Source organism: Trachurus japonicus, chromosome 7, assembly GCF_045865225.1.
Source record: "Trachurus japonicus isolate A0001 chromosome 7, Traja_1.0".
In the NCBI taxonomy this organism is placed as follows: domain Eukaryota; kingdom Metazoa; phylum Chordata; class Actinopteri; order Carangiformes; family Carangidae; genus Trachurus; species Trachurus japonicus.
This window is the reverse complement of record NC_140913.1, coordinates 23,870,042-23,891,994: the sequence shown is the minus strand read 5'-3', so window position 1 is coordinate 23,891,994 and position 21,953 is coordinate 23,870,042. Positions and strand designations below refer to the sequence as shown.

Genomic DNA, 21,953 nt, shown 5'->3' with positions numbered 1-21,953 from the left:
CAAAATGAGCAACACCTAAAGTGGGCGTTAACGGTAGCTACTGGGATTGGGAAAAGAGAGAGAAAAAAAAAGAAGAAAAAAAAAAACACTGCTACGTCGTGCTCACAACGTTAAAACAGCGAAACCTGGCGACCAAAGATTCGTGGGGTAACGTTACCGCCACATCGTCGTAACCGTCGTAACGTTATCGTTAGTCACACACACATGAGAGCACAACATCCCAGGAGGCATGACAAAAAACAAAAAAAACAGTAGGCTAATTAGTTTATAATAGGTATATTAACAAAAAATAAAGTAACATAGGCTAATTGGTCTAAAATGTGACTTTGGTAGCTGTCAGGAACACCCTACAGGAGGTCAATGTAGTTTGTGATATATAATAATTTTCACGAGTAATAAATTACGTTTTTTAAAATAAAAGGGGGAAAAATCCATGTTGCCATGGAGATGTGTAAACAACATGACATGGCGAAGTAATATTTTCAGTGATGAGTCAGCCGTGCACGTTCTAAATGTCTTATTGACCAATCAGATTGCTTGGTCGGAACTACTTGTTGTATAATTAAAATTTAAAAATTAGGCCTAATCAGTAACGAAATTTAAAAACTAGCTTGATTAATCTCCAACAATGATCTGAGAGTTAGGCTATTTTTTCCCCAATCTAGTTTAAAATAAAAACTGATTATTATGCCATAGAAAAATGTAAAAGTTATAATGGAATCGTCATGCTAATGACAAATGCTAATCTTTCTTTCTTTCTTTTAACATGTTGAATGAACTTAACTGAGAGCTACCAGCCTTTGCCATATAGATCCTTACATTGACATATATTTTTAGATGAAGAGTTAGGGTCTAAAATGTGATTAATAAAAGAAACAATTAAGTTGTCAACTTATTCCTCTTTAATAGTCTATTATTTTGAACGTAGCCTATGTTTAGGCCTATCCATTGGGTGCTACTGTTCAGTCTGAAAATTGACAATTTAATCATTTAATGGTGGCCCAGAAGTCAAATTAATTATTGCTTTTGCCTAGACTGCTTTAATGACAGTAATTACCTACATGACTAGCCTGGTCAAAAATGCATGACTTCCAAGATGTAGGGCAACTTTTTTTTTTTTAACACATTCTTAGAGATAGCATTTAAATGTATTCATTTCTATTATTTTTCATTTATCAGTATTGATTATATTTGTCAAATTGGACTCCAACATTTACAGGGTGGCAGCAGGTGAGGTTATTATTAGCCTACGTACTGGTACTAGCTTAAACTACAATACCCATCACTCGGCGGGAAGCTGACGCTACATTACAATGACTCATGGGAAATTGAGTCCAATGTGTACGGTGAGTATCGATACTTGATTTGACCCACGGAAATTGAAATGTTATCCCACCTCGACAAAAACAAACACATGTTTTTTTGATAACAGCAGTTGTATCAAACGGCATCTGTTTGTTTCGTTGCTATCTTAGACTGACGTCCATGCAACGTAAAGACTACAACTCCCTGCGGAAGCGTCACCAGGAAACAGAGTGAGTCGTCGTGATGTCAACAGATACATGGAGCTGTCGACATGGAACTATTACCTGTCTTTTTTAACACAAACCGTCGATTTAAATTGGTTTAAATTGACTGGTTTGAAAATGAGAGGCGTTGGTCATAAAGTGTTGTTGTTGCTGTCCCTTTTGTTGTTGCTCGTAAACCCGTGCGTGCCCGAGCGAGCTGACAACCCGGCGGACCTGCGTGAGGGAGATAACCAGGGAGCAGTGGGAAAGCAGCCAGTCGGAAATCAGCAAACATTAATAATAGATGACAAAAATGGACCCACTTCAAGCAGCCCAGAGAAGGATGGACAGCCTGTCAGGTCTGAGACAACAATGGTTTCAATAATATATCTTTGGAATAAGTCAAATTGGCCTAATATAGCTACAGTTAGCTAGGCTATAGCTTCATTTGCAATGCTAAGCTACAAAACAGGGTTTTTTTTTTACATTCGTCGCATGAATTCATTTGATACAGGTAATAGTATAACGTTACAGTCCATGCAACAGAGCAGTCTTTACTTTTACCAGTTTACTTATACCACATCACAATAGTTTTTTGTTTTTTTTTAATCCAATGGTTTGTTAGCTGCGTGGCTTCATGGGACACAACTCAAATGTAGATTATGTAAACACGAGCTGAGTAAAAAAAAAACATTGCAGAGGATTGACTTCCCATAACTGCCTTTACCACCAATCAATCAATGCACACTTTTGCCAACTTCTCATTAGAGTCCCATTGAGTTAAGGGTTTTAACTCCCTCCTTAGTTGTTTTTGTCAAGCACTTTGTAAATATGTAATATGTAAATACAGTTCTCATTATTATAACTCCTCATGGTTGAAATTAAATGAAGTTGGTTAAACACACACAGGTGCGTACTTTATATCCTTTTAAAAGCAATGCTGTAATTTGCAGTGTACATTGAGTCCAGAGTTTGTCTCGCCTCTCTGTTTATTTGTTTATTATACAGATCCCCATTAACTGCAGCAAAGCCACAGCTATTCTTCCTGGGGTCCAACAGTTGAAAACACAAAACATAAACATTATAAAAATTAAAAACAAAAAAACAAGTGAGCGATATGCTTCACCTAACAAAACAAAAACAGAATAAGTGTTTACATTTCTTAACTGTGCTTCATTCCTTCTTTGTTATATTAATTGTTCACATACTAATCCTATTACCCACATTTATACATATCATATATGTATACTGTACATCATTACACATCACACATCATACTTGTAAATACATTCATTCTACAGAATATACATTATAATAACACATATCATATATCCATCGAATTATACTCCATATATAAATATACCATGTTGTCTTACTTTGATAAATGCTGTTTTATTAATATTTTGAATTTCTTTGTGTTCTGTCTGCTCAACCATCCGTCTTTCATCTATCTATCTTTTAATTTATGGTATATCTAACACCATCATGCTTTTGCTCCTGACAGCAAGTCCAATGACACTGAAATCAACAGCAATGACACCCTCCATCCTGCAACTTCTCCTGTCAAGCCAACAACCCCAGCACCCCCAACACCCAAGCCCATCCTGCCCGTGCAGACTGGGGTCAAGGCCCAGGAAGAAGAACAGTCTAGTGGGTTGACCATTTTCTTCAGCCTGCTGGTTATTGGTATGTAGCCTGTAACTGTTATTTCATTTCTGAATAGCTGCTTGATTCAGTTTTTCGGTCTATGTTTCAATTTGGCTCACTAACGTACAGTAAATGCAGCTAAGAATAGATGGCAAATGTGCAGCTGCTTGAGCATTTCATTCATTGTGAAATATGTGGATGGATGGTGATTCAGAATGAAGGAAGTGGATAAAGGAAAGGATGCGGTTACACATTAATATGAGTAAGGTCATGAAATGCTTCTCCAAGCACACAAAGTGCCCATTATGCACTTTAGTTCCCTGCAGTGTAAGTCACATGCTTACGACTGTAAGGGTTTAGAGCAAGGAAATGGCATAAATCATGCATAAGGTTACCAATTAAACCCCCTCACTCTGTCAACACATGAAGATGTTATTTTGTCTTGAACCAAATATTTCAGCATGAAAAACAGTTGATTGGTTTTTAATAGGCGCACTATGCAGCAAATCATAGTCATTTGTTTACTGAAGCTAATACCAACTCATCAGTGGTTTGACTTAGACAGTGTAGGCCATTAATGAGAAACCGCCTCAGAGTACAATCTAGAAAGTACACATTAGTCCTAAATAGCATTTCCTGTAAAGCATATTAACAAGATGTTGTGTTCTCCACCATGAGTGTGCATGTTTTAATTAGGCCAGAATGTAATATCTCCCCCATGACAAAACAGTCCAGCTTTGATGCACCAACGTCTTCCAGCGTCAGTGTTGTGCATATACTTTCACTTACAATTATCTCATTTGCTGCACTGCATTTCTACCAAATGTATGAATTGGCATTTACTTTGCTTCATTGTGGCCTTGGGGTTTGTCATCATAATTATGCTAATATGCATAAGCACTGATTTAGCACATTGATATACATGGTTGCCTATGGTACTGTCACAAGCTAATTTTATGTTTCAATTTGGGGCAATTATCTTTTTATTGTACAGTCTCAGAACTATAATTTGAATGTCAAGCAACAGCTTTGTAGTCATATTTATGTCAAGCAAATGCATTTGAATTAATTTAAATAAAATATATTTTTAGTTAGACTAATCTGAATTGAAGGGTGAGCTGTGTGAGGAGAAGTTTGCGCTGGATGACGTGTTTGTCATAGACATCTCTGGCCTGTCTGTGGTAGGTACATGAAGGAAAGCGGCCAGAGAAAAGATCTTAACACTGTATGATGTGATGTGGGGGCTATTTTTGGGCTGATCTGAGTCGGTATGACATGGTGGTCCTGACATGGACGTATTTGTCCTGAATATTCACTCACTGGTTTTTGCTCTCCCTGCCAACAACAGGTATCTGCATCATATTGGTGCACTTGCTCATCAAGTTCAAGCTGCATTTTCTTCCAGAGAGTGTGGCTGTCGTGTCACTTGGTGAGTACTTATTATGTAACATGTTGTTCTGCACAGACAGAGTCAAATGTTTAATGTATCTGCATTTAAGAACTCTCTAGGAAATCCATAGTATTATTTTTTTTTTTTTACATTTTTTGGGGGGGTGGGGGAGTTGGGGATATGGGGTATGGGTCAGAGATACCGTTTTGCTTACTGAGAGAGGGCACCTCAGGTTAATCTTACTTCCTTTGAATCACTCCTTTGTCTTCCTCTTGACATTTTTGTGCAGTGACACTCTCACACTCGGTGACACACATCTGTCTTGACCCTGAGGGCCTTTTGCTCTTGCTTGCCCTGCATGCTGTAGTATATGAGACGGAGCTCCTCTCAGTGTTTGGAGCAGGGGGCTCTGCTGAAGAGAGATAACACTCTGCTTACAAATCAAGACCGACTGCTTTTCCTTCCTCATCACTTCCTCTCTCTCATCCAGTTATTGTCATGTCTTCCTCTGCACTATCCCATTCCATTGCCTGGATATCGCAGTCGGTGCTTTGATGCTTCTATATACATATATATATATATATGCTCAGTTTCTTTTTCCATCTTATCTCTCTCTTTCCCTCTGCCCTTTACACATCTTTGTGTTTTCCTTGCCCTTTTAATTAATGTTCTGCTGGGCTGTTTAACAAAAGAGCAGAAGGCCCTAGGGGACTTTCTCATAGACAAAAAAATAAGATTGGAGCCCTTTTAGACTCTTTGTATCTAATTTATCCCTGAACCACGGTGGACCAGACTTCAACTTGTTTTAACCACTAAATTAGCACTTTGCCTCAGGTCTTCACCCGAGCTGTGTTCTCATTGTGTTGAAATGTTCATACGCAGCAGTGAAATATTTAATCAGTGGTATTGTTTTTGCCGTTTCCTTGCTCCTTCCAGGGATTCTTATGGGAGGCTTCATCAAGATCATTGAGTTCCAGGAGCTAGCCAACTGGAAGGTATGATGTTTGATTCTCCACACAGCTCTTTTTCTTGTATCGACTCTGCACAAAAAACTTTGACATCATGCGCTCACACATGCAGGTTGACTGTGTGTCGATATAACATCTTATACGTAGGACAAAGTTGTTTCAAATCCACCAACAAAAGAACTATACTCACAGCATGTTTGATACTAAATGTAAATCAGAGGTCAGGGAGAAATGTTTGCACAGCTGAGGTCTTGGCTTATTGAAAATATGCTTTACCCACTTATTGTATGATGCATTTTGTACGGCCACACACATTCCCGGGAACCCCCCACTCACCCCACCCCAACCTAGTAAACATCTGTCGTCCCTGTGCTGCAGTTTTTTTTAATCTCTCCCTGTGTGCCTGTCTTTTTCATCAGTCATTCATTTCCTGGTTGCCGTTTTTGCATCAAATCTCATCTCTATCTCCACTCTTGTTACCTCACCGTACTCTGACACACACTATTCTTTGCCTGGTATCTTTCCCTCTGTGTCCCTGCGAGCCCTCCCTTTTTTTTCTCCTGGATTTCAGCCTTTAATTAACATTCCTTGTTCTCTGCCAGTGAGTGAGGGAACAAATGAACAAGGGAGGTAGAAAAAGAGAGAGATGTAGAGTGAGGGGGTGGGAGGAAAAGGGGACAGGTTGTGTCTGTGTTTCTTTCACACAGGGGCCCATTGTTTTTTAGCCCGGGGGGCCCCAGAGTGTTGCTGAGTCATTGCCACTAGTAACCAGAGCCCCTGGAGCCCCTTTTCCCCTTTTGCCTGTATCATGTGAATCTTTACCCCTGCTATATACATGTTAGTGTTTAATTTACGGCAAGCATAACTGCACACGTGTCCACATAGTGTAGGGAGTGGCGACAAGATTTATTGTTTCTAACCAGCTTCAGTGTAGACCCGTCATGAGGACTAGCTTCTTGGCAGGAGTGTGGATATGTGTGTTTTGTAGGCCGACGGAGACTTCAAAAGACCCAGGCCATGATGCAAATCCATTATGTCTGACCTATTTGTTTTTTCAGAGAGCCCCTAGGAGCAGGGTGCACCATGTAACCTGTTCAGTGAGTAACACAGCCAGTGGCAAAACTGAGATTCTTTCAGCATCACTTTCTTCAGTTGCAACTCTTTTGAAATTGTGCATACAGTGCACTTACTTAAAGGTCCATGTTTCACCCTCACAGTTAATGGATGGCATCTGTCCTCCCCGATCAACCACTGTCACAGTTGGTCTCCTTGTTTTTCAGTCACAATCTTATTTTGCGTATTGAAACCGGAAGCTTGTAGCTACCTCTATATGTCACATGCCATCTCCTCCTCCAGCATGTTTCTGACACTGGCCCACTTGGCTAATTGAGCAAACCTCCAGGAATGCCTTCCAAATCACCAAGGGTGCGCAAAGCCCCCAGGCAGCCGCATCCTGTCATCACTGGCTTTGCCCTCGCCTTTCACCAACATTCTCCTTTTTCTTACCAGCAGATTTCCCTGTATGTGCCTTTCTAGTACCATTCGCTGCTTTTCCTTTTCTCTCATCTGCCCATCTCTCCCCTGTGCTCTGACACAGATTGAAGAAGAAATAGCATGCTGGTTTCGAAGCAACACGCTAGCAGCACTTTGTCTCTTAGGCTCAGCTCACAGAGAGAGATGCATAGGTGAATATATTTTCATCTACAGCGTGCTTCAGATAATTATTTAGCGTTCTGTTTTAAGCATTTTACTATATTCACTGTATAATCTGGGCTCATCGTTTTTCCTCAGTGACTGCTGTGGTGTGTTTTAAGCCCCAAAGGGCAGCACATACTTTTAATAGATCTCTCCCACGCCGCAGAGAGAGAGGGACACAAGGAGAGCAGTTTTAATTGTGGTTTCAGGGGCCTTTTTCCCATGTGGTGATGTCACAGTGTGTCAAAGCTGAGCCTCCAGGGAGCCTGTACTCTCAACGAAGGTCTCTCCATCGTTCCCGCTCATATTTTTCTGTTATCTCTCGACCCTCTTTTAACTGTGTTCCCTTCATCTTTGGCATTCATCTTTTCTCATTTGGTTCAAGCTCTGTCTCAGCACTTCCCTTGAGTATGCCCATCCTCTGCTCTCTGGATTTATCCATTTCATCTTTCCCTCTTTTTACAATGTATATTTCTCTGCCGTCTATCAACACCGGTGCCTATGAAATCTCGTCAGCCCTTGCCCGTCCACAACCTTTCCTCCTGGTTTCAGGTTCAGAAAACCAACAGACGATTACCAAGGAACAATTTACAATTTGGATGACTGATTAGGAGTTAGTTACTTACCCATTGAGCAAATAAGGGAACATTTGCTGGTTTGGGGGGTTTTAAAATGTGATGATTTGCTGCTTGTGTTTGTTTAACATTATTCTAAAATTGAATCGTTTGACTTTGGATTGTTATCGGGAAGCAACAACCATGAAGTAATATTAAATAAGTGATTGATAGTTTAATTGATAATGATTTTAACTCTTGATTGCAACCTTACTCTACTGAACTCAGTCTGCTGGTTTAAAGCTATAGTGCGTAACTTTTTCATGTCCATTGATGTCCATTACAACAAAGCCATTACTAGATAAGAGAACACAGCACTGATTCAGCCGATCAGCTCTGCAAATCTCTTGCGGTATTTGTCAGTATTTGTTGTACTGAATTTCGTGTTGACCGGCAGCATTCCTGTGCGCCAGCCAGGCCAGCACAGGAAATGATGTGTTTTACCTCACAACAGGACGGGAGGGAGGAGGAGGAGCAGTGAGTGTGCTAGCAACAGGTAGAAACAAGCGCCCACTGTTGAGGCGTTACTGCAGGCGCTGCAACAGATCACCTAAGCGGGTCAAGCCAGGAAGCGCCGGGCTATGTGCTAATCCACACAAGCTAGCAGTGCCTACACTCACGGTAGCAAATGGTCGCTCTCTCGTCAACAGCATGGATTACATCTCACTGTGTAGAGCTTCTCAGGAACTGCTGTGTTTACACTCTTATGGAAACCTGGCTCAACCACAGCACGCAAGCCAAGATGCAGATTTGCAGGAATATTTGTCACTGTTATTCATGTATGTGACCGCAGCCTGAACCTCAACTATACATTTCCCCACAGCGGACGAATCACCTGCCGGCCATTCGCGTCTGTGTCACAGCACCCTCGGCCATATTCAGCTGCAGCATATGATTTATACTTTGCCTACCAGTGCCTGCTGTGTTTGAACTATCTTTTGGTGTGGAGTTGTACCCCTCTCTTGTGCCCCTACACCACATTCTGATTGTTTACATGTTGCACAGTGTTATGTGCGCTGGGCGTTCTGCAGTAAAACGTCTGTGAAGTAGCAACATGTGTTAGCAGCTGATTTCCTTCTGTAGATGTTAAAACGCAACAGCTGCATCCGTGTGTGACTGGAAGCGCCAATAGGGTTCTTGTAATTACATAGAATTCCTCAAAGGGTCGATACAAGTTACGCACTATACTACAGCTTTAAGTTTGCTCATTCAGATCTGTGTACGTGTGCATGTTAAGTTTGCATGTGCTAACTGGCAGTAAGACATATGAACCCATGCAAGCGTACAGAATACTGCTGTGGATGCCAGATTATAGTGCATACCCGGCATACCTTCCTCTGTCGCAGGTGTTAATATTCATTCTTGACCTTTCACCTCACCTGCAGGCCAGAGCTCTGCTGGAAATAAATGTCAAGAAAAAAGTGTTAACCTGGAAACAGTCCTCACTGACCTGCTTTTCTTGATATGTGAATGCGAAATGAGCCAGATCAAGCCAGAGCCAGGCTTTTCACCCCAGCATGCATTCTCTATAGGCTATCCTCTATGCCTGACCCATTTTCAACGCTTCTTTATGGAATAGTGTAGGTTGGTGTCATCCAAATTTATCACTGGAGCCAAAGCCATCTTGACAGGCAAAAGTCAGTTCACTGCATGGTCTTTAATTAAACAATGTGCTGTGGTATTGTCTCATCTTATTTGCCGATCACTTCATGGTCTTTTGCGTCTTTTTGAACCTTGAATAATTGGTTAGATGGGAAGAAAATGATTACAAATTTAGATGATTAGATAATGAAAATACTCAGGTCTGTTTTTTATTAAGTGCTATAGCGCTACCCTTACTTTTGATTGCATTTGATGCATTCAAATGTTGGTAATTTTTGTCAGATGTTAGATAATTGTGGATTATAACTGTGGTTGCTATAAGTAAGTGAATTACATTATGTGTCATGCAGTTCTTATAGGAATTGATTGTTTTAGTCAAAACTTGTCAAATGTGGAAGTGATTGTCTTCAGTTCTGCTTCTGTCATTATTGTGTTTGAGTCAGGTTCTTCCAGCTGTCAAACATGGCTCCTATATAATACAATGGGAGGAACTGTTGCCTGGGAGGAGTACATACAGACCTAATCTCTTCCTTGTTTCTGACAGACACAACTACTATAATGTCCAACACAGCCCAGAAATACATCTCCCTTATTAACACTCACTAGTGGATACAATATATTGATGTTTACATTATTAACACATATTATGCATAGCACACACTTAACACACACTCTCTCCCACACACACACACACACACACACACACACTTACACTGGCACTCCCATATTGGCTTTTACTAGAACACATGGTGCATCATGCTCAGACACATTGGCAGCCAGAGCGTAATGCACAGGCACATGATGCCTACGCCTGATCTGACTGGGAGGCTGGCCCATTTAGCTGAGAAGCAACAATGATTTCATTATATTGGTGAAAGAATCAGAGAGCTCAGATCACAGGGATATTCCGTGTGTGTGTGTGTGTGTGTGTGTGGCTCTAAAAAAGGCTTAACTAGGTATCCACACCCTTTACACTATGTGTGAGAGAGCCTGTTTGTATCTTTGTTTAAGTGCATACATGAATTGGCTAGCAGGCATTGGCAAGCATCCCCCCCCCTGAGAAGTGCGTGTGTTTGTTTGTTTGTTTGTTCACATGTATCATTGTCTTGCTGAAGTCAACATTTAAATTTGTTTTGTCACATTCAGGGCTGTTGCTAACAGCTCAGCACAGCTTCCTTTGTCACCCTTGCCCCACCTCCTTGGCTTAGTACAGTCAGCTGATGATCACTAAACCGACTTTGGTCATTCAGACAAATAGTAGGTAGCATTGAGTTAAGGATTACATAATAAACACAAGCACATGTTTTATCGTCCATTGACACACACATAACTAGCTAATATGACAGTGCTGATGAGCATTAGGATTTGTGAACAGATTAAAGACCACTGTAGGCTTCAAGATGACAAGGCTTGACATAATGTGCAACAACCCAGTCCAAGTAATTTATTCAATGAATAATGTTCCCTGTTCACTGTTTATCAAGTAGACCGCATCCCCCTTTCAAAATGGCCGAATGTGTTTTTTAATATGCATCTGCACCAGAGACAGCCTTGGCTTTTTGGAGTGTGTCTCAATTAAAAATGATTAAGTTTAATTTAATTTAATTTAATTTAATGTAACTCACGTTCATATAAATATGGTAAATTGAATTATTATATAATCTGATTCAAATGAATTGTATCGATATCATTTGACTAAAGTGATGTCACTAAATTCAGTCAAGTTTATTTGATTTGACAAATTCATCACAATGAAGTTTTTTTTTTTAACTCTGTTTATTATTTATTCATTTATTAATTGAATTGTCAGTTGAATTAATTTATTTTATCTGTTTGAATCAATTGAATATATTTCATTCAATTAACTCAATCAAATTTAGTCAATATGTTGAAATTAATTTCAGTCAATTTCATTTAATTTTTCAATTTAATTTGAGTGTAAATCTAGGTCAATTCATTAATTCGAGTTCAATCCAAAAGGATATTTCACTCTCAGCTTCACATTAGTAAATTTTTCCTCTACCCTCTCACTACAAACTGCATGCAGCTCAAAGATGTGGTTAGTCACTCTTCTGTCACATAACCACTGGTGCTCTTGAAATAACTGTATACAATGTTTTTCTCGTTTAAAAGGAGGAGGAAATGTTCCGCCCCAACATGTTCTTCCTGTTGCTGCTGCCACCCATCATCTTTGAATCTGGATATTCTTTACATAAGGTATGGCAAAATGTTGTGCACGAAGCAGAACCTATATGGCTCAAGACCGTCAGTTGAAAGACAATGCTAGTAAAATTACGAATGTGATGTACTCAGAAATAAAACCAACCGGCATGCATATTTGGCAAACATTTGTATAGCCTAAAAATGTGTTGTTTATTTTTAACAATCTGTTGATTTTCCTCTCCATCCATTGATACTGTAACTCAAATAGGCTTAAAATGCAACAGTCCTGCCAAGCTGCTTTCTGTTCTGTTACTAGACGAATCCTTTTTGCTTTTTTCTCTGTACCCATTCTGTGCCCTTCCTTTCTTTTCTTTTTTTTCAATACTGTCTACATGCTGTATAATGTTGTGTAACTTTATATGTCATTATGTTAAGCCTATGAATACTTCTTTGTACTTTCAGGGGAATTTTTTTCAGAACATCGGTTCTATTACCCTGTTTGCTGTTATTGGCACAGCTATCTCTGCCTTCATAGTTGGGGGAGGTATCTATTTCCTTGGGCAGGTAAGAATAATAGTATTAACGGCATCTGTTAACAACTCTGGCGTTGTCTATGCCTGTTCATATAAATAGTTGAATTTGTTTTAATTCGATATTTGGTCACAATACAGAGAAAGCTGAATTACAGACTTGAGAGATAATCACAAACGTGTTGCCATAGATACATTTAACTTTTATTTTTTATGTATTATTTCCTTTAACATTTCCTTGGTGCAACTTTTGTTGCAAGAAGAGTTATCTGATACTTGTATGCATGTCTACGTCTCTCTGTTTTCCTCAGGCTGACGTTATCTATAAGATGAGCATGACAGATAGGTGAGTGTTATCTTACCTCTCTAATGATCACATCCATGTATGAGAATAATCGAAACCTTTATCTGGAAGGTTCTCTCATTAAAAAATATTTCTGTCCAAAATGACATCAAGAGACACTTACATTTCCTGAAGAAGACAATGTATAAGTGTCGAAACGCGTTGGTCTATCCCTGTTTAAATAAAGGATTTTTATTACATTATTCAGAGTGCCTCGGACTGCCTTTTTGGCTTCAGCCAGCTCCCTTTTTTTACACATCTTTTTTGGTCTTGATGAGCACCTGATTTTTTTACCCACACCTTTTTACATCCCTCCTTGGACCCTAATTGCAGCACTCCCTATTGCTTTGACATCAAGAGAAATCGGATAGCTGTACTCAATAGTACTATCACATTGAAGTGACACTGTCGGTCTACGGCTGATAAAACAAAACTCGAGAAAGCTTAAGAGTGTGTTAGTAAGTCCAAGCCAACAGGAAAGACACAGTGAGCATGCTACTCCACACCCATGACACCCATACGTTTTGATATTGTCATTGTGCATTTGACCATTTCCTCATCTAAGGTCAACTATTCAAAACTTGGCAAATTTGTGCACATAACATGCCTCCTTTAAAAACAAGTGACAAGAGTCTGCCTATTGGAGTGACCTTATTTGGATTAATCTTCACTGGCTTCACTGATATTTCATCCGTGCCCATATGTGTTTTTGTGTGCATGCCTGTAACAATGTATTTTCATCACTTGTGAACTCTCTCTCTCCCTCTCTGTCCTGACCTGCTGCAGCTTTGCCTTTGGTTCACTGATCTCAGCTGTGGACCCTGTGGCTACCATCGCCATCTTTAACGCCCTCAATGTTGACCCGGTCCTCAACATGCTGGTGTTTGGTGAGAGTATCCTCAATGATGCCGTCTCCATTGTCCTCACCAAGTAAGTCTCAGTCCGCCCTCTTGTCGGCTTTTTTAGACCTCATTTCCACGAAATGATCTTCACGCCTTTTTTACTACAAACCACCCTAAAGAGGATATGAGCTTAGCCATGTGATGAAATGATTTCCTGAAGAGGTATCTGTGAATGAACCACCCAGAAACTGAATCCTGGGAAGAGGAGGTGTGGCAACATTTCAGCAACACACCCCAACACCAAAGTGTTGCCCAACAAACAACACTAGTGAATACGAATTACAATAAAACCCATAACAATGTTTTAATTTATATAGCACAATACACCACCCATGTGTTTGGAGGACTGCAGTATTTGCAGCACTGAACCACCCAAAACAATGAGCTGTGAGCACATGTATTCGCCTATAGGATACAATTATCAGTGTAAACATCCCACACAAGCAGTGAGTTTACCATGGTGGTAAATAAACAATGCAACACCTTTATCTTCACAAATTTAGCAACAGTCAGTCTAGAGTGTTACTAACTCCAGAGGAGGTGTTAAACAGCACTGTATTGTAACTGCAGACTGGTGGCCTCACACACCATCACAGAGACAAAATCTTGACAGACAAGTTTGATGGAAACAGACAGTTGGCAGGAATGTCTTGTTTGTACACATCACTGTCATCTTATCTTCTGTCTCTGTACTCACTTCATTGCCTTCACTGCTTTATCTCCCACTCACAACTAGCTAGATGTGCAAAGTGTTCTCAAGTGTCTGCGTGGCCCCGTAGAGTAAATGAATGCATGAATAATGAATAGGCTGAACAACCCTGGCAGTTTGCTCGTTGTTAGCACCTCACAGACTGGCTTTCTTAGAAAGCTACTTTACAGTTTGGCCCAGTCTTCCACTGGAGCCACACAGTTTAATGCCTTTGCCGGGAAGCATGTTAAAAATCAGATTATTATTATTATTATGATTGATTATCATGATAATTACTTGACAGATGTATTGTCTGTCTGTTTGTCTGCGTAACTGGTGATTATAAGAGGCGTTTAAATTGCACAAATAGATTTTCTCTGTGCCGAAAACTGTAAAAATATCCCAAATGAAAACTGTTTGGATACAGACATGATCAATCCCTTTTTACACCGCAACTAACAACATTTATGTCCAAAGAATAACATGGGCCAATAAAAGTGGGGGGAAATACAAAGGAAATACTTGGGCATTACTGTGCCATTGTAGTTTATATTAGCCTTTTAGCCTTGGTACTTTATAGCTCCAGGTGTGCTTAAAAGTATTACTGCTTTTGAAGATGTGATAAAATGTACATGTAACGTTCAATGCCTGATATCTAAATGTTTCCTGTGTGGTACTAGTTCATATAATAAGTTCCTTCAAATTACATTCCTGTGAAGTCACTGAGGTGATACAATACAGCCAATTTCTGTTTAGCCAACAGGATTTTGATGGGATTACAAATTCTGCATACACTCTAATCCACACACGCACACACACTTTCTAACTCTCTCTCTCTTTCATACACACACCCACACATGTTTGTAGGTTTCACTGGTGGAGTGTTCCTGCCCTCTAGGGGCAGATAGCGGTATAACAAAAAATACTGTGCTCAGTTGGTAATGTTTCTCCTTTTTTTTCTGTCTTTCAGCACAGCCGAGGGCTTCTTTTCTCGGTCGGACAACTCCACTGTAACAGGCTGGGAGACTTTTTTGCAAGCATTGAGTTATTTTCTTCAAATGTTTTTTGGATCTGCTGCCCTGGGAACCCTCACTGGACTCATCTCGGCTCTTGTATCCAGACTGTGTGTGTGTGTGTGTGAGAGAGTGATATTCTTGATGGTATTTACATTATTCTACTTATTTATTTCCCTAACTATATCTTCAGTTTCTAAAGCACTTTGACCTGAGGAAGACTCCTTCCCTCGAGTTTGGGATGATGATAATCTTTGCATACCTACCCTATGGCCTGGCAGAGGGCATTAAACTGTCTGGTGGGTGCATGCATATACAAACACCCGCTCTCTGGCACCCTTAAAAAGCACTGCATATGTCTTAACTTTATAGGACTGTTTAATATATCACTCTTTCTCTCTGCCTACAGGTATTATGTCTATCCTGTTTGCGGGAATTGTGATGTCTCACTACACCCATCACAACTTGTCTCCTGTCACCCAGATCCTCATGCAGCAGACACTGCGTACAGTGGCCTTCATGTGTGGTCAGTGAATAGCTTGTTATTCTAACAGACCTCTCTGTTTTTATTAAGTTTTCAACTGTATTTTTCAACCTCTCTCTGCAGAGACATGTGTGTTTGCCTTCCTTGGTCTTTCCATCTTCAGCTTCCCTCATAAATTTGAAATATCCTTTGTCATCTGGTGCATAGTAAGTGCTCTGATATTTAAAAAAATAATGCGTCTGAATGGTGTCTCAGACTGTTCCCGTGTTTCAGCTGTTGCTCTCTTGGCAGGTCCTGGTTCTTCTGGGCCGAGCGATCAACATCTTCCCTCTGTCATTCCTGTTGAACTTTTTCAGAGACCACAAGATCACACCCAAAATGATGTTCATCATGTGGTTTAGTGGTGAGTAGATACAACAAACAGTTTGAACAGGGCATTACAAGAATAGTTCTTTGTTAGTGCCAAAGCTGCGGTCATTGCCCAAACAAAGAGTGGTTGTCTCTGAGTTCAAAAGAAAGTGCTAACAGCTGAGGCGGAGTACATCGACTGAAACTGAAGTCGCAGCTATGTGACTATCAGTTCTTTGTTTTAGTCCTCTTGAGTTTTGGACTGCTAGTTCGATAAAATGTCACTCTAGATTGGCTGTGGGCCCTGTCTGACATTTTATAGATCAAGAAAATAAGTGGATGAACAGATTATTAAAGCATACAACTCGCACTGCACCTTGTCTTAAAGGTGTAGTGAGTAAGCCCATCCACTGCCAGCCAGACATAAAGAGAAAAGGGAAAGTGATCAAGTGAGCTGGCTCAACTTATAAAATGTTATTTTTAAAAGCAGCTTAAACAGGAGAAGGATCTCTGCTAACTCTGATGATTAGCATGTTATTCCAACAAATGTACTTTTACGATTATTCAATTCAGTTTACTTTATTTCACAAGGAAAATGCTCAAATACTGATTTACAGGTAATTGCTGAAAATATACATTCAGAAAATCACTAGATATTTGTTCCTGAGTGAAATTGTGGTATACTGTGTTTTACATGACCTGATATAAAACCCACTATTTCCCATTAGAAGTAGAAACAAAGAAACAGTATAAGAAGGAAAGGAACAGTGTGGAGCAAAGCTAGAAGAGAGAAAAGCCTCGGAAAGGCTGAAACAACTGTTCTGCAACTATTTCAATAATTGATTCATAATTGTATTAATTTTTCAAGCAACATTATCAAATACTTTTCCATTCTGCTTTTCTAAATGGGAAAACTTTGGGATTTAGAAGACAAAACACAAAAAACAACTGTAGGATTAATTTATGAAGAACATTTTTTTTGCAGTCCTATTATATTGAGACAAACAAATGAAAAAAATAAACCAAATGGTGTTTTTGTGTGAACCTCTCAGTCACACATTTTTGTCTTTTTCTGTGTGCTAGGTCTGAGAGGAGCTATTCCTTACGCTTTGAGCCTCCATCTGGGCCTGGAGCCCATCGAGAAACGGCAGCTCATCGGCACCACCACCATCATTATCGTACTATTTACCATCCTCCTGATGGGAGGCGGGACCATGCCGCTCATCCGCATTATGGACATTGAGGAGAGCCAATCACGGCGTAAGAACAAGAAAGACATCAATCTCAGCAAGACAGAGAAAATGGTAATTGATGCAGCACTTTCTTTTCACACACATACAGATGTTGCTGAAGGAAACCTCTGGGGGTAACAGGGACTGGAGACTTTTCCTCACCTTTCATTGTCCTTTCACTTGAATCTAAACTTAACCCAAATCACCCAAAAATCAGCTTTTATTCTCTGTTGAAACAAGTCATCCTCAGTGAACTGGTCTTTAGTCGGATCATTTCCCCCAAAAGTATCATGAGACAGAAAATTACACACACTCACACAACCGCAGTTTGTGGCTACTCGCTGTGTCGTCGCTCTCATCTGCCATCAGACTCTCACTGTTCTCCTCAGAGGGAAAACATCAAAGGGTTGATTGTGGTTTGTGTGAAGGACACTGAATCAGTGGGGGGGGGGGGCACTTTCCTCACAGAGATGCACACGAAGAAACACAAGCACAAATAAAGCCTAACGACTAGCATTAATATCATTTCCCAGGCACACCAGAATGCAAGCTATTGTGTTTAATATTTCAGCCGACTCCGTTGGTTCTAACTCCAGATAATGGGTCTTTCTTTTGAAGTGCATCCTACCATTGAGGTCAATGGCGGCTTGTGGTGGTGTGCTTGCATGACTTGTGTGCACAGTGTTTGCATGTTTGATGTCTTCCAAAGCCAAGTGTTACACCCTGGGGTACCAGCAACTAGATCTAGAAACCCTCCATTTTTCCTTACGGCTCTCATGCCTTCTTTGATGTGATTCCCGCTCTTTTGCTCTCTCTGCCCTTCCTCCCTCATCCCTCATCCTTCACTGTGTGATCTTCACTCCACCATCCTCAGTGCTGTCCTGTCATTTTGACTTTTCCCTGCACCTTCTCCTTTTTCTTCCTTGTCTTTCACCTCCATCTCATTTCTTGTCCCGTCTCCTTTCATTTCTTTTTATCTATTTATCTGCCTCTCTCCCTCCCTCTCTTCTTCCCTTCTCTCCAGGGTAATACCATTGAGTCGGAGCACCTATCAGAGCTGACGGAGGAAGAGTACGAGGCTCACATCTACCAAAGACAAGATCTGAAGGGGTTTATGTGGCTTGATGCTAAGTACCTTAACCCCTTCTTCACTCGCAGGCTCACCCAAGAGGTAAGAGAGATCAAGAGAAAGGAATCCCCTATGAGACCCCTGTGAGGCCGCGCGTTATCGTTCACAATCTCTTGAACATATATCATTGTTTTGTCACATTGGCTCGGCAGGTCCAAATGAACAAGTCTTGGTATTTGTTTTTGTCGAGACTGCAGGATGTGATCTAGTTTGTACCAAATTTTTGAAACCATACATCAGTGATCATCAACTGGCGGCCCTCCGGTGTTGTGTCCCGGTTCCCCCTCGGCCCGATTCTCTCCTACTGTTTCCCACTGAGCTCTGCCCGTGTGTGGAAAAACGTCACCTCCGAGATGTAGAATGTGTATTATAGAAGAGAAACACTACTGACTACTCAGGACTACTGACTTGTATCATCAGAACCGATTGTCAGCCGCTCCTTTCATATTTAGGCTGAAAATCACAGGGCAAGTCAGCAGTGCAAAGCTCCAGCCTTTGGGAGTATCTGAAAGTCCAGCTGTCAAGATTTTTCATTTTATATCATATCAAACACCAAAGATAGGTATAAATGAAAATTATGAGCTTACAGGTAAAATAGAATATAGTCCCCAAGGTGTCTGTTGAGAAAGATTCTGGCCCTTCAACAAATATAGTTGATGACCCCTGCCGTACATGGTCATCATTTATAGCTGCTCAAGCTAAACGGCCACACTGAGGTTTTGTGGAAGTACAATAGAAGAGAAGAGAGTGGCTTCACTTTGGGCGCATGCAGTATTTTTAAGGGGTTTCTATTTAGAAGCACAAAATATGAAGGGAGGAATGAGTGGACATTTTTAAAATATTTATCCCCTGCTGACCGACTGCTGAGGCATCTCAAATTTAACATCTGGGAAAAGCGGTTGCACTGTAGTCTGCAGCACTTTTTCATTGGACTCTTAAGCAGGGGGAGAGAGAGAAACTGGGAAAACAACCTGTGATAACACTTTCAGTTGGGTCCAGTGACGGTACCTTGGAATACTGCAGCAAATTAAAAGATATTCAATGAACTGCTTTACACATACCAATGACAACCTCCTGAGTGAAAAATGAAGCCAATGTGCAAGTAGAAAAACCCCCCAGAAAACCTTTTTTTTTTTTTTTTACACTCTTACCTTTCGTCTTCTGCTATATATTTTCTGACTTTTCTCACCTGGGTGCAGTCTAGTGCATTGAGCCTGTTTTATTGTTATCTGTGTGTACAACTAAAGTCTAGATATAGAGATTTTTTTTTTCTGCAGAGAATCCTTCATCCCTGATTTATTCACTGCTTTTAGTGTTAACTCACAACACCGGGCTATGTAACAAACATTTACTCACATTCAGATTGAAGGCTGTTGGATGAATACTCCTCATCAGATAATAATCCAGCAGCAAAAAGCACTCTGGGTTTCGCTTCAGTGCTTTCCAGACACGTGTAACACATGTCAAAACAGCCCAGCATCAGAGATTATTTCGTAGTGCTTAATGCAAATCAAATTTACTTCTACTGAGCTCATTTACATCTGTAGTCCTTGTCTGTACACAGCTAAATTAAAACGTAGCACCAAGACTAAACATTGTGCCCCTGATGATAATTTACAGGAGCTTAAGTTTATTCGTGTTGTTGTGTTTATTGTTATTGTTAATAATCTTTCCCTTCTGCTCATTAGCTTGGCCAGGGTTATGTTTCAACCTGTACCTTGTTCGTTGGTTTGTTTGGCACGAGGATGTAACAAAAAGTACTGAACTAAGACCACTTTATGGAAAGAGGGGGCATGGACCAGGAAAAAGCCAATACACTTTGGGGCAGTTCAGGCCAGGTCTATTTACTGAATAATTTGTTCTCTTTTTTTATACCTCTGCACCAACAAGAGCCAGAGCTGGATATCTCAGTAATGCCTTTGAGTCGGTACTTTGAAATTTGATATAACCATTCACTATGGATGGTTAGATTTTGGGAATCAAAGTTGAAAGTGACATAGCAATCTCACAAATCACGGTTTCATTCTAGTGAACTTAATATCTCAGTAACACCAGAAAGGACCTTTTTCAAAATTGGTACATAGCCATCAGAATTGAATGTGTTTATTCTTGACTGGAAGGTCAAAGGTGAAGGTCACAGTGACCTCACATGACATGTTTTGAGCTCATGAATGCCATATCTCTGATGTACTTTTATAAAATGTTGTACACACATCCACTTTGACTCATGGATGAACTGATTACACTTTGGTGGTGGTCAAAGGTAAAGGATGAAGATCACAGTGACCTTAGATCTTAGTCGAGACACAAATAGTTCATATTTTATGTGACTCGAGTCTAGATAAACAAGGATGTTTGCCTGAGTGGCAGAGACAGACAGCGGTAGAGTTTTAAAGCCTTGTGTATGTTTATTGTTTGACATCGGTATTAGTGGAGCTCTGTGCTCTCTGAGTTCCCTTCTAGTTTCCAATTTCCTTCAAAAATCAGCTCTAAAAACAACATACTTTATCCTGCCATCTGTATCCTCTATGTAGCAGTGTTTGTAATTACATGATTTATGATTTCTGCCAGTGCACAAATCTTTAACAGAGCGAAATTATGCGATTATGTAAAGGAAATAGCTCAGAAATTGACTCACTGAATCATTATTGTTTACTATTATTCACTATTAACTATTATTATTATTATGATGATGATGATGATGATCATTAATGAGTTGAAGGACGGTCTATTTGTCTATATATCGATTTATGTAGTTTGTACAGAGAATATGTTTCAAACTATGCCAAAAAGAAATTCAGTAGGATATAAGATATCATCAAATCAAAACCATTCACTTCATTAACACAAACAGCCGGCACAGACTCATCAACTTGGATGTTCATGCAGGGTGACTGAATTCTTGGATGTGTTATGTTTATACCTGCACTCCTGCTCATGCCAATGTTTCTGCATGGTCCCTTTTTTACGCATGTGAATGTGCTGATTTATGTTGTGTGTGTCTGTGTGTGTGTGTCTGACAGGACCTGTTGCATGGCCGCATCCAGATGAAGACCTTGACCAACAAGTGGTATGAAGAAGTCCGTCAAGGACCCTCAGGCTCTGAGGATGATGAAGATGAAGCAGAGCTGCTGTGAACTGAACAAACACTTTCAGTTCATCAGATCAGACAACAAGGAATGGACATTGTGCTCTGGTCACAAGGAGTGTGTGTGTGCGTGTGTGTGTGTGTGTGTGTGTGTGTGTGTGTGTGTCTGTGTGTGTCTGTGTGTGTCTATCTATCTGTGTGAGAGTGTGTGAAGACAGGCACTGTTCTCAGTGTCGGTCACATGCACTTCTTGTTTGATCACCTGCCACAAAGTCTATGTGACAAAGGGGTTTCACTCCCTCTGTGGACTTTCAGCCCACAAACTGGGCTGGAATGTGTCAAATCTTATTAGCAATCACTGGATGAAGCAAAAAAACAAGGGAAAAAAGTAAAAAAAAATTGTTTTATGAAGGCCATGTTGTTATAAGCTATGGAAACAGAATATCTGTGTTTGCTGATCTGCTGAGCAGCACAGAGAAAGTTGTGTTGATCCAGATAAACTATTTCACACCATTAAAAGGTTTAGGCCTGAAGGGAAATCAGCAGAGAAGCTGTGAGGGACATTTTCAGTGCAAAGCAATACGAGAGCACCTGTTCACTTTTCTCTTC

General features: G+C 40.3%; 1 protein-coding gene across 1 annotated transcript; it reads left to right on the top strand.

Moving 5' to 3' along the window:
- The first annotated feature begins 1,631 nt into the window (after positions 1–1,631).
- On the top strand, positions 1,632–21,529 carry slc9a8 (solute carrier family 9 member 8). Its single transcript, XM_085782219.1, has 16 exons — positions 1,632–1,867; positions 3,013–3,194; positions 4,504–4,584; positions 5,482–5,540; positions 11,558–11,641; positions 12,050–12,151; positions 12,429–12,463; positions 13,247–13,390; positions 15,021–15,162; positions 15,257–15,362; positions 15,473–15,589; positions 15,671–15,753; positions 15,839–15,950; positions 16,979–17,199; positions 18,152–18,298; positions 21,280–21,529. The coding sequence occupies exons 1-16, from the start codon at positions 1,647–1,649 to the stop codon at positions 21,391–21,393; spliced, it is 1,950 nt and encodes a 649-aa protein (XP_085638345.1). The 5' UTR covers positions 1,632–1,646; the 3' UTR covers positions 21,394–21,529.
- The last annotated feature ends 424 nt before the right edge of the window (positions 21,530–21,953 follow it).

Coding starts and splice junctions, on each gene's coding strand:
- slc9a8 (XM_085782219.1), top strand. CDS start 1,647: ATGAGAGGCGTTGGTCATAAAGTGTTGTTGTTGCTGTCCCTTTTGTTG. Junction 15,163..15,256: donor CTGGACTCATCTCGGCTCTT/GTATCCAGACTG, acceptor CTATATCTTCAG/TTTCTAAAGCACTTTGACCT. Junction 15,951..16,978: donor GTTCATCATGTGGTTTAGTG/GTGAGTAGATAC, acceptor TCTGTGTGCTAG/GTCTGAGAGGAGCTATTCCT.